We start from the raw sequence: 13,474 nt of genomic DNA, 5'->3' as shown, positions 1-13,474 counted from the left end.
GATATAATTTATGCATTAACATAATTTTTACAAGTTTTACATGCTTTAAAGAGTCACAACATACAATCATATGCACCAAAAGGCAAATCATACAAAATATATATTAGGAAAAGGCACTTTTAACAATAAATAGCACTGAGTTATCAAAACTGTTGTCTTATAGTTCTTCTGTTGGGTAGTGGATTAATACCAACCAAGCAAGATTTAAATTGATCTCTGACCAGAGGATGGAATTGCATTTTCTGTGAAGCTTTAAAATGTCCCCTGTTTGCAACACTTCCAACCAAATTATATTAAGATATTTTCTCCATCATGTCCTGGTCTTTAACTTTCATTAGGATCAAACATAAAAATGGTACTCAACATAACTTTTACTGTTAATCATCACATGGGGTACCCAATTCTCACCCTCTTACAAAACAGCACCAATTAACATTATAGCCATGGCAAGGTAAGCACTGGAAGGATTTAAGACAATATTTTTAAACCATATTTTACCAAAAAAATACATTTCTTAATATCAAATACAATACAAAAATACATTCTTGTTACAAAATATCAATTTAAAAATCTTTTTTAATTGAATCTTAGTGTTTGCATCTTTTAAAGAGTGTGATGTGATTGATCATCAATGATGTAAAATGATCAACAAATTATAAAAGACCCTAGTAATTTATAGTTCAAAAAATTATATAGACATTTGTTGTTTGCTTTAGACCATATGCGGAGGTCTATTGTTTTTTTTTTATATTATTGGGTCATTTACATATTCCTTAAATCTGAATAAACTGTTAAAAATGTAATATTCAACAGCTAACATATACATACCTGAAACTTTACAAGATATGAACATGTAATGAGTTCAAATGAAAATGAAAAATAAGAAAAGGTCATTAACCAGTACCCTTTTATGCCTCAGTATTTTCTGATCACCAAATGACGTACTCTGTATACAATGTTTACATTAAACAACTGTGAATATCCTAAATAATCTTTAAAGCTTCATTATAAAATAGCACTCATGCGGTAATAATTTCATTACATAGACCTTTCATATGATTCCTTAATTTTGATAGGCCAAGGCTTTTCAAAAGTTATCAATGACAATGTTAAAAAAATGAGTAGAAAAAAAATGCAGGCCTTAATGTAACTCATATTTCATGGTAATGGCATTAAATGAAATTATTAAAATCTAATGCTTTTTGTTTTGATATTCTAAATGGTTGTGTAAATGTTGAATGTACACACATTTCTACTATGCAGTGCTTTTATGCTTCATATAAAATGAGGTTTTGATCTACAGTTTTACATCCCAATAATATATATAAAAAAAAAGCATTCCGTTCTAAAATTAGCTGTAGTGGTAGATCAAGGTACATTCCAACCTTTCTATATTTAAATAATACATTCCCACACTTATGATGCAATATTACATTAAAACCAAAATTACTTTGAATAACAGAATAACACATTCTGTCAAAAAAGATGAAAACAATTTCTTCATTTATTGTTCATAAACATTTCATGCAAAAATCAATTATCATTTATTTACAATTGCCATTTTTACACCGTTTTCCCCAACTGCTTGAAAACTTAGCAATGAATTTACATAGTAAATATGAATGAAGTAAAATTTGTAAAATATGCCAATGAGACAGCAACCCAATGACACTACAAACATCTTGAGGTCAAAACGTTGATCAGTTTGTTAGATTTACTACTAGCTTACTATATGAATCTAATGTCAAACATACATGATGTATAAGAATTCAAAAGACAATAAAAAAAATATATTTTGGCAACTCAGATAAGTTCATAGTAGAAATGTATTTTCTTTATCACTAATAAAAAAATATTTAAAATATTCAATATCTAAAAAAGAAAAGAGAAAATTTCACAACTCTCTATTTCAAAGTAAAATATTCAAAGGGTGCCACAGATGCTAATTGTTTTTCAGCTTTATTTGTTAATGCATCAAATCAAATAAACATAGCATTACCAAGAACTAGATTTCAAGTACAATATTTTAGGCGCAAATTGCATGGAAAGCAAGCAACAGCTTTTTTTTTTTAAAAAATATCTATATATGAAATTACCCTTCAGAGAAATGGGACCTCATCATCATAAAAATATTACAAAACACTTTCCCTCAATCTACATCAACTTGATAGCTACGTCCCCACCAACAATCAATCAAATAAAACGTTCATATTAGGTCACACATTCACTCATTATACATAAAATACTAACTTTTACAATATACAAAAAATTTACATAAAAATAATAAATAACTTCAATGACAGTAAACAAACAATTAAACAAGATACTTATTGAAATTTGATCCATGTTATGTGCTGCAAATGTGATGAATCTCCTGTGTCTTTGCTGAGTAACCTCCCTTTATAATGTTGAAGTACTAGCCTTTATAAGAATCAGGCAATATCCCCAACAAACTGTGTTGGGACTATTATTACTGATTTATCTCCCCTTATTTGATTTGTTTATAGTGTATTCTACAATTCATATCTCAATTTACTAACTGACAGGAAATGAAAACTTCATCTTGAAAGGATTTCTACAGAAATTGGATCAATCTATAAAAATGTATATGTTTTTTTTTCTATCAAATTACACTATATTCCTTGATTCTTAATAAGACAAGCACTTTGACAAGAATGTAGTATTTCCGTGCCCTTGATCCTACATCTGTGTATGGTTGATATCTAATCTAAACAGGCAGAAAAACATTTTTTCGCAGCATCCCTGAAATAAAAGTTAAACACAATATGAATCTGCATTGGTGTTATCCAGAAGATGTGTCAGCATAGGACAAATTTTGTTAGTCACCAATCAATACATTGGCTAGAGGTATAGGGGAGGGTTGAGATCTCAAAAAACATGTTTAACCCCGCCACAATTTTGCGCCTGTCCGAAGTCAGGAGCCTCTGGACTTTGTTAGTCTTGTATTGTTTTTAATTTTAGTTTCTTGTGTGTAATTTGGTGTTTACTATGACGTCCATTATCACTGAACTAGTATACATATTTGTTAAGGGGCCAGCTGAAGGACGCCTCCGGATGCAGGAGTTTCTCGCTACATTGAAAACCCATTGGTGGCCTTTGGCTGTTGTCTGCTCTATGGTTGGGTTGTTGTCGCTTTGAGACATTCCCCATTTCCATTCTCAATTTTACAAGAGTTATGGAAAAATTCATGTATTATTTTATAAAATAAAAAAAAAACATATTTTTAAGAAATTTCTACTAAAGATATCTTGCAATACTGGCAAAATATAATTATGATCATGATGATTTAGATTTTCATGAAAAACTCTTTTTTAAAGACATATATGAATTTCTGCAGGAAAAAAAAAACTATGGCTTTATAGAGCAAATGACACTTAATATCAATATTTGTAAACAAGTAAAGATTTCTCAGTAATGACATGTCAGAAAAATATTTCATTACAATCATAAATAAATTGGAACTGTGTCCCAGATGATGCAATAAAATTGACACTACCCAAATTTGTACTTGATCTGAGTTTTGTGGTAATACGCATAAGGTATAAGTTGGAACGGTTTCATAACATTTGGTTATGGCAAACTTAAGTTAAGAAAGGAAATAAAAATATAAGCGTTATTTTTTCCATTTGTAAAGGGCCAGGGCATAGGTCTAGAACAGTAAACAGTAAAAACAACACAACCAAAATTCAAACTCGATCTGTATTTTACAGAAAAAAGCAATGTGTATAAGTTTCAGTTGAGGCTATAAATTTAAGTTAACTTAATAATTCAGCAATCTTTCCATTTGTAAAGGGGCATAACTCTAGAACAGTTAAAGTGAAAAGGGGTGGGGGTGCCAAACCTTCACACACTATTTTCTCAATGTGTTGGATTTTTTATTAATTTTAACTAAAGTGCCATTTGCTCCAAATCACAACTGGTATTTCTATTGATCAGAATAAATATAAGAGATATAATTACCTGGCATAAGGTATGTAAGACAATGAGTACCATGTCAACGCCAAAAACTGTAAAACACAACACAATATCGCCAGTGCTGCCCCCTTTTTCAGCTGTAAACAATAGAAACAATATGTTATTTTCTCATATAATTATAAATAAACAAATATCCATTTGCTTCGCTTGTTACAAATAATTAAGTTTCATAGATGAAGAAACTAAGAAATAATTGTCAATAGATCTGAACAGTTTGTATGCTGCAGTATTTTAAAGTAAAAGATCAAAAGCATCACTGGTTATAACATTCTAGATATCAAATATAACACCAAACAATTTTCAGTTTGAAGGTCAATTCTAAGCCATTTAATCCATTGCTTATTTTCTTCAAAGTTATCTATGTATACAGTTACCTTTAAAATGTAAATCATCAGGCTCTTTCATTGAACATACATGGGATCTAGAGAAAGCACTTTGAATTCTCGTCTTAGGGTGGATGTCAAATATTGAAAATGTAAGGGGAATTCTGAAATTTGCCGTTACTGGCGGCTACTATTTTTTGAAAGGACCTTCACTGGGTCAAATGTATCATTAAATGGAACAGTTTAGGCGTATAAGAAAATTTGGAAGTTAAAAATTTCTCTTTAAATTTGTACTTACTGCAAAAGCACAAACTAATGTGAGAACAAACATCACCTGCAAGAAAAAGACAAGTTATAGTTACATGTAATTATTTATAGATGTTAAATATCAAACATGCATTTATGTTTTAACAATGTCTAGTGAAATTTTAATGAATGCTTTGCATATGTATTTTCTTTATAATATTCCTATATTACTGTCAGACTTTGTGATAATTTAATTGACATATAAATATGAAGGAAAAAAAATTTGATATCAAAAAGTTTATATCCTGCCAACAATGCAAATGACCTACCAGCACTAAAATTGTAGCTATAATTCTGGTCTTGGCAAACATCTTCTTCAACTGATTTAATGGTCCCATCAGAAAACATGTGCTGCAAAGGAAATAAATTATATTTAGAAAAATATAAATAAACTGAATCTAGTAAACAATAGATTCATACAAATATACTGTATCACTTGTTTTACTTTTGATTTACAGTATAAGATATGATATACCGGTAACAAGAATGCATGCATTGTCATGCTAAGCATACCCCCACTAGTGATACACAGTATCTGAAAACAGAAAGTAGGTGTCCCACAGATGCTCACATGTTTCAACTCATCAGTGTCAAGATGATGACCAAATATAACATCACTCTGTTTGGCCCATGTAGTACTGGAAAAATTTGTGACTAAAATTTTAACCATTGTGCATTTGAACATTATCATTATCAGTCAGGGGACTTACTTAAATCACTGATTCAAGTTACTAGTACACATATGCATTTATCACTAAAGAAGTGATCTTATTTTATTGTAGCTTTAAATATAGAAAACTAATGATCTAGGGACTAATTATGTTACTAAAATTATCAGTTTTTTTTTACTGTCAATGTCATATGGTTCGAACATTGATAGTAAAAAAAAATATCTAAAATGAAGAAATTAATTGATTGATTGTTGTTTGCTTTACGCCACATTAGTACAGAAAAGGCTATATTGTGGAGATTAAATTCATTCAGTATGATCCAAAGGCTCTGATTTGAAAGCCATACTTTGACCTGTAATGGTTAACCTTTTATAAATTGTGACTAGAATTGGAGAATTGTCTCATTGGCATGCAAACCACATCATCTTATATCTATTTTGTAAAAATGTACCTACCTGGCCAGTGCCAAGACATTTCCAAATGTATATAAAACTGCAAATATCACTAAACCATTTTTCATGAATAATAAAGCTGTAGCCTGCAAAGTTTACATGTTAAGAAATTAAAGTCACTTTCTATGCATTACATACATTTGTACATTGACATACATGTGATGAAGAAATTAGACTGTTTGTGCACTTTGATAAGAAAATTACATTTCTACAAGATACCGTGAATGATGAATTCTCATGATCCTGGTATTTTTGCATTGACCAAGCATATAAAAATACATGCACTGGGATTTAAATGTTGAATAATTAGTCTCCTTATTCAAATATCAAAGGAAAACATTCAAATTGATTTATCAATTTATCATTGCAAAGAATAAAAATCTAATAAACATTGTATATATATATAATTATTTTGTTAATCATTTTTGTTATACACATGTACATGTAGGATGTAACATATAGATTGCATGCAGCTATTTTTCTCCTAATTTCAAATAATCATACATAATTTATAATTATCTTATGAAACCATCAATAACTATTTTCTTCCTTGTTACAAATAATTTTTAAAATCAGAATTTCATTTCTCACATCTATTTTTAATTACATTATCATCTAAACCTTTAGGAAGGAACTATTGTGAATTTGAAGTATCTTTGTATAACCCTTTCTTTGCTGAAAGTGGTCATTGAAAATTAAGTATTACAGGGAAATTTTTCAAGATTGCCAGTTGTCGACTCAAAACTATCTCCTGAAGGTGAAATAGATTGGTTCAGGTTACATTACTTAATACATGTACATGTATTAACCAGAGTTCTTTGTGTACATGTAGCTAGTCAATGCAGCTTTGGCTCCAAAAACAATCAAGTTTTTAAAATACATTTACTTTCCACTTGCATGACTAGGTCATGTAGGTAGAACTTATAATAAAACCAGGTGCTCCGCAGGGCGCAGCTTTATACGACCGCAGAGGTCGAACCCTGAACAGTTGGGGCAAGTATGGACAAAACATTCAAGCGTGATACAGCTCTGAATTTGGATTGTGATCAAATTTTTGACATTATATGTTTTTTTTTTTACACAAAACAAATGTCAAGATTTTACAAATCAATTAAAGATTTCTTCAAACTTTTTAAATCTAAAATTAAATAGTTGACACAGCATAGGTTTCTGACACAGAATGAATGTGGTCTAATGAACTTAAAAGTTGTTTTTTTGCCTTTGAGCAATTCACTTTGCTGTTGAATATTAATCCTCTCAAAAAAATGTTTGAAGAAATTTTCTTTTTATTTATGAAATCTGAAATGAGAAAAATTTAAACCCCCCCCCCTTTTTTTCACATCCCCGTTTCCCTTTTTCCAAAACTGATATCAATTCAAATTTATAATGGAGTTTGCAACAATAACTACTCTTTTAAATACATCATAAGATATTAAAATGTAAAATAAAGTACTTGTTATCACTGAATGGTAAAGATTGGTTGGTAGTAAAAGTGAATATACATTGTTTATTGTATAAAACAATAAAAAAAACTTCATCAGCAACATTTTATATTGGCAAATTTCCAATGAAGTTATTTACATAAAGTTATTGGCAAATAAAAATAGAAAATGACATCATAGTCATGTCTGGCAAATGTCCAACATACATTATCTAAAAACATTTTAGATAAGATAAGGAAAAAAAGCTTCATCAGCAACATTTTATATTGGCAAATTTCCAATGAAGTTATTTACATAAAGTTATTGGCAAATAAAAATAGAAAATGACATCATAGTCATGTCTGGTAAATTTCCAACATATATTATCAACTACTATTTTATACAAAGAAAGATAACTCCAATTGAAAATTAATTGCTATTGCACAATATTGTGCAATTAGATATTTCTTGCTATTGTGCAATACTGTGCAATTGAAAATTTCTTGCTATTGCACAATACTTGATATGGAATCCTGATTTGGACCAACTTGAAAACTGGGCCCATAATCAAAAATCAAAGTACATATTTAGATAAAGCATATCAAATAAGCCCAAGAATTTAATTTTTGTTAAAATCAAACTTAAGTTTAATTTTGGACCCTTTGGACGTTAATGTAAACCAATTTGAAAACGGGACCAAAAATTAAGAATCTACATACACAATTAGATTTGGCATATCAAAGAACCCCAATTATTCAATTTTTGATGAAATCAAACAAAGTTTAATTTTGGACCCCGATTTGGACCAACTTGAAAACTGGGCCAATAATAAAAAATCTAAGTACATTTTTAGATTCAGCATATCAAAGAACCCCAAGGATTCAATTTTTGTTAAAATCAAACTAAGTTTAATTTTGGACCCTTTGGACCTTAATGTAGACCAATTTGAAAACGGGACCAAAAATTAAGAATCTACATACACAGTTAGATTCGGCATATCAAAGAACCCCAATTATTCAATTTTTGATAAAATCAAACAAAGTTTAAATCTGGACCCTTTGGGCCCTTTATTCCTAAACTGTTGGGACCAAAACTCCCAAAATCAATACCAACCTTCCTTTTATGGTCATAAACCTTGTGTTTAAATTTCATAGATTTCTATTTACTTATACTAAAGTTATGGTGCGAAAACCAAAAAAAATGCTTATTTGGGTCCCTTTTTGGCCCCTAATTCCTAAACTGTTGGGACCTAAACTCCCAAAATCAATACCAACCTTCCTTTTGTGGTCATAAACATTGTGTTTAAATTTCATTGATTTCTATTTACTTAAACTAAAGTTATTGTGCGAAAACCAAGAATAATGCTTATTTGGGCCCTTTTTTGGCCCCTAATTCCTAAACTGTTGGAACCAAAACTCCCAAAATCAATCCCAACCTTTCTTTTGTGGTCATAAACCTTATGTCAAAATTTCATAGATTTCTATTTACTTAAACTAAAGTTATAGTGCGAAAACCAAGAAAATGCTTATTTGGGCCCTTTTTGGCCCCTAATTCCTAAAATGTTGGGACTTAAACTCCCAAAATCAATCCCAACCTTCCTTTTGTGGTCATAAACCTTGTGTTAAAATTTCATAGATTTCTATTCACTTTTACTAAAGTTAGAGTGCGAAAACTAAAAGTATTCGGACGACGACGACGACGACGCCAACGTGATAGCAATATACGACGAAAAATTTTTCAAATTTTGCGGTCGTATAATGACTAGTGACAAACAAAAAAAATTTAGCTGATACTGTGAAAGTACTTTAATTCGTGGGTATCAATTTTCGTGGTTTGAGCAATATTTACATGTTCGTGGGTTTTTGAATTCGTGGATTTTAGTGTAAATCGTAGTGATAACACTAATTAACCCATGATAAAGTGATCAACAGATTAAAGACCATCAAAGGTGTTAATTAGGCCATTAACATGTCACCTAAAGAAAACAGTAACATAAACAAATGCTATGAATTGCCAAATAATTCTTATCAAAATCAAGACCAGCATATTTTTTTTTCAACATATTTCAATACCGGAAATCTGACTTTCATTGTTCAAAAACAAAAGTTGAACATTTTAGGTTATTAAAGATTAAATGGGTATAATCCTGCATGCGGTTGTAGTTCTGTGACTGCTATTAAAGTATTCTCAGAGTTGGTGCTATTCAATATCTTCTCTTAGACTAGATCATACATGTCATATTAGTAGTCAAACCTACCGATTGGGATCTTTCCAGGTCTTGATTTAGACAATGGTTATTTTATTTCGTTGGACACTTAAATTCGTGGATAAAGTCATCCACGAAAACCACGAAAATTGGTACCCCACGAATAAAAGTACTTTCACAGTAATCAGTATTTGTTGTTTGTTGGTGAGATTCATGAGTGTTTCTCTTTTTTCATTTTTATAAAGATAAGAGCATTGGTTTTCCAGTTTGAATGGCTTTAGACTTGTCATTTTTGTGGCCCTATAGGTTGCACTTTGTAAATCATGTGTGATTTGCAAGTCACGCCTCTTTTGAGGAGAAATTGAATGTGCATTAAATACTGCTACTGTTTACATAGTTGTTGCCATATATATATGCATGGATGCAAAGTATTTTTTTTTTAATTACAATGTAAGACTTGGTTGGAGAATTAAATGGATATGAATAAAAATGTCTATTTATTTAACTTATTTTTCAGGAGGAATGGAAGACATTTGGATGTTGAGTCATATTTAATGGAAAAATTCAGTGCGAACCTGCAATGTTTATAAATGGAGGGCAGTTAAACTTGAAAATATGCCGCACAGCTATATGTTTTTATTAGTGCAAAAAAAAGAAGTGCATGTCTCCTTTCCAGGGAAATATAACATTCTCCTCAAAACTTCCTGAATGAAGAGTGACTGCATATGCAATTTAGGCAGTTCCTATGGAAAATTGCGTTGCTGGTTTTACACAAGTGCAACCTTTATAGCTTGCTGTTAAGTGTGAGTCACAGCTCTTTGTTTAAGACTGTACTTTGACCTGCATGTATTATAGTTTACTTAAAACATATATTGTGACTTGGATAAGGAGTTGTTTCATTAGCACTCTGACATACCACGTATTCTTATATCTATATAATAAATGTTATCATGGTTATGCAGTAACTGTGTACAAATTAAATGTACTTACCAGTATAGATAAAACAACACCCAACACAAAACATATGACAAAACCTTTGATTCTGGTTTCCCAACTCAACTTTGTAGCATCAGAAAACTGTCAATTAAAATATATATGTATATTACTGTATATGTCATGTATGTAATAAACCAATTTGTTTTGACTGTTTCATTACCTTTACTACCTGAATTTTCTGACCATTTTTCTTAGAACTTTCAAGAACAATTAAGGGAAGTTGAAAAATGAAACAATTCAAAAGACTAAAAATTGTTAATTTCTCAAGACATTGCAAACATTTCTTTCGATTTTTGTTGATTTTGAGTTTAAAAAGTTGACCACACTCTCTGACGCTTTTAATATATTAAACTGATCGACATTGACAAAAAGTGTTAATGTCTATAGTTTTATTTTGTTTTTTTCATGAAATATCTGACCCCAGAATGAAATTGATTGTTGTATGATGTCAATAGTTTAAGCGGGACAGATTCTCAGTCAGCTTGGAGTAGCAATAAGGTGTATAAATATAAGAGGTTTTTATCCATTTGAGGGAGAATCAGTCTCATCCACCAAAACATGTTCTACAGTTTACAGTAGTCTAAATAGGCTATCATACATACATTTTTTACATAAATAAGGCCGTTAGTTTTCTCGTTTGAATGTTTTACATTGTAATTTCAGGGCCTTTTATATGTTTATCGCTGACTATGCGGTATTGGCTTTTCTCATTGTTGAAGGCCGTAAGGTGACCTATAGTGGTTAATATCTGTATTTTGGTCTCTTGTGGAGAGTTGTTTCATTAGAAATCATACCAAATCTTCTTTTAAATATCATAATTATTTTGCTTTAACCCTCTTGCTGCCGATCATTTTTCAAAGTTGCATTTCATATGCTGGAAAATATGACAGTTTAACGTCTGTGACGTACAATGTAACATGCGAAACAACGATGTCATTCGATATATGATGTCACGACATAATGACTGGTACATTTGGGACCCATCAGAGAAAAACATAACACTGTTTAATCTTCGGTCTTTTTGAAAGAGATACAGCATTGATGAGAAGCTTCAAGTTGCATAAATTTAGAAATATACATATGTGTCCATCCGGCAGCAAGAGGGTTAACACCTGCGACTGTTCAAGATGTCATAATTATTTTGCTTTAACGCCTTATAGGGACTATTCAAATGTCATAATTAATTGGACTATACATTGCTATAGAAGAGAATGGAACAGGGAGACTGAAGTGTGAAAAAATTATTATCATGATTATTGCGAAATGTCCAATTATCTATTTCAATTCTTTTGATAATTTCTGGTGACAACCTGTGTAACGATCCCCTGTTCCTCATCACCATCGTCTCCGCTCAATGCCTTCTTTAGTTTATCCATTTATTCACTTATTTTGCTGTTTTGGTTTATTTTAATAGTAATGTAGCCCACTTCCGGTGACGATGCGGAAGTTTTTGAAGGGAAGCAGGACAAATCGCCCCACTCCAAAAACGCCCCACACCTAATCGCCCCATTTTTTGACAAACTCGCTCCAGTTTTAAAAAAATCGCCCAAACTGGTTTACCAACTCACCCCATTTTTTTTTAAAAATCGCCCCAAACTGGTTTATTTGTGGGGTTACAGTGTACTGACGGAAATGAAAATGCTAAATACTTTTTTATTATTGGAAGGATTTAGTTGAAATTTGGAATCAAGCAAGATGAGAACTTATATCTAATAAATAAAATTGAAAAAAATATGAAAATGTTTAAAAGAGTTAGAAAACTTGACCTGACCAACTTGACTTTGAAACTACTAATGTCCTGACCGATATGAACGGATAAAAGATATTTTATTATTGACAGGATAGACTTCAAATTCGATACCAAGGAAGATTAACACATTTGATACAAAAATATAAGAAAAAAAAATATTTTCAAGAGTTAGAAAAAATCAAAAGGCAAAATCAAAAGTCCAAACACATCAAACGACACATCAAACGAATGGATAACAACTGTCATATTCCTGACTTGGTACAGGCATTTTCTAATGTAGAAAATGGTGGATTGAACCTGGTTTTATAGCTAGCTAAACCTCTCACTTGTATGACAGTCGCATCAAATTCCATTACATTGTCAACGATGCATGAACAAAACAAACATACTCAAAGAGTAAAAATGTCAAAAATAGGGGTACAACAGTCAATATTGTGTTATCATCTTAATATCACTACATAAACAACAAATGTAACAACGTAGCACAAAAAGGCATACATCAAATTTAACATTCTCATTTTGCTTTTCTTATACGGCTGAATTTATCTATGTAAAGTCTACCCATAAATGATTTATCTATGTAAAGTCTACCCAAAAAGATTTAAAAAAAAAATAATTTGAAGAGTTAGAAAAGTTGACCTGACCAACGTCCGATCTGCCCTGACTAATGTCCTGACCGATGCAGAAAATGTTGATAACTTTTTATTATTGAAAAAAAAAAAAAATGACTTAAGTTCCTTCCCAAGGAAGATGATAGCATTAAATGTTGTCGAGTGTTTACAACCTTTTCGTTATCATAATAAATAGAATCCAAAACCTGGGGAGTGTTTTATTTGTGATTAAAGCCAAGAAAACCACTCGACAACATATATATATATATGAATTTATGAAAACAAATGTTTGTTAATTTTTGAAATGAAACTTGACCTGCCCAAATTGATCTTTGTCATGATGAATGTCCTGACCGTTATAAAAATGCCAATAGCCTAGTTATTTGTATAACAATTGAAAAGAAATCTGTTAATTTTATCATAATCATACGATTGAAGGATTAACAGCAATTTGATTTTATAGCACTTCGGGTATTAAAGTGGGACACTCAGGGACATATACATATATTATACATATTTATATGTTCCGGACCATATGAGTATTTGGACCATACGGCTTCCGAATTGCACCACCAAGACTCGCAAATGCAAAAAAGCTATGATACCGTGTGTTAGTAAATGTCACCCAAACCTACATGCAAAAATGTAACTAGCGATGAAAACTAACTATGGCATCAATATTTATTTTTTACGTAATTTTTGAATTATGAAATGTATCAAAATCATATGGTCCGACCATACG

The 13,474-nt window shown here is 30.8% G+C and overlaps 1 protein-coding gene across 1 annotated transcript; it reads right to left on the bottom strand.

The window, feature by feature from the left end:
• Positions 1 to 2,074: 2,074 nt before the first annotated feature.
• LOC143048401 (vesicle transport protein SFT2B-like) lies at positions 2,075 to 11,817 on the bottom strand. Its single transcript, XM_076222080.1, has 7 exons — positions 11,682 to 11,817; positions 10,366 to 10,452; positions 5,752 to 5,834; positions 4,895 to 4,976; positions 4,618 to 4,653; positions 3,982 to 4,073; positions 2,075 to 2,763 (listed from the first exon to the last, which is right to left on the bottom strand). Exons 1-7 carry the CDS (start codon positions 11,745 to 11,747, stop codon positions 2,724 to 2,726), a joined length of 486 nt encoding a protein of 161 aa, XP_076078195.1. The 5' UTR covers positions 11,748 to 11,817; the 3' UTR covers positions 2,075 to 2,723.
• Between the last annotated feature and the right edge of the window lie 1,657 nt (positions 11,818 to 13,474).

The sequence above is a fragment of the Mytilus galloprovincialis genome, chromosome 10 (assembly GCF_965363235.1).
Source record: "Mytilus galloprovincialis chromosome 10, xbMytGall1.hap1.1, whole genome shotgun sequence".
In the NCBI taxonomy this organism is placed as follows: domain Eukaryota; kingdom Metazoa; phylum Mollusca; class Bivalvia; order Mytilida; family Mytilidae; genus Mytilus; species Mytilus galloprovincialis.
This window is presented reverse-complemented; position numbering and strand designations above follow the sequence as displayed.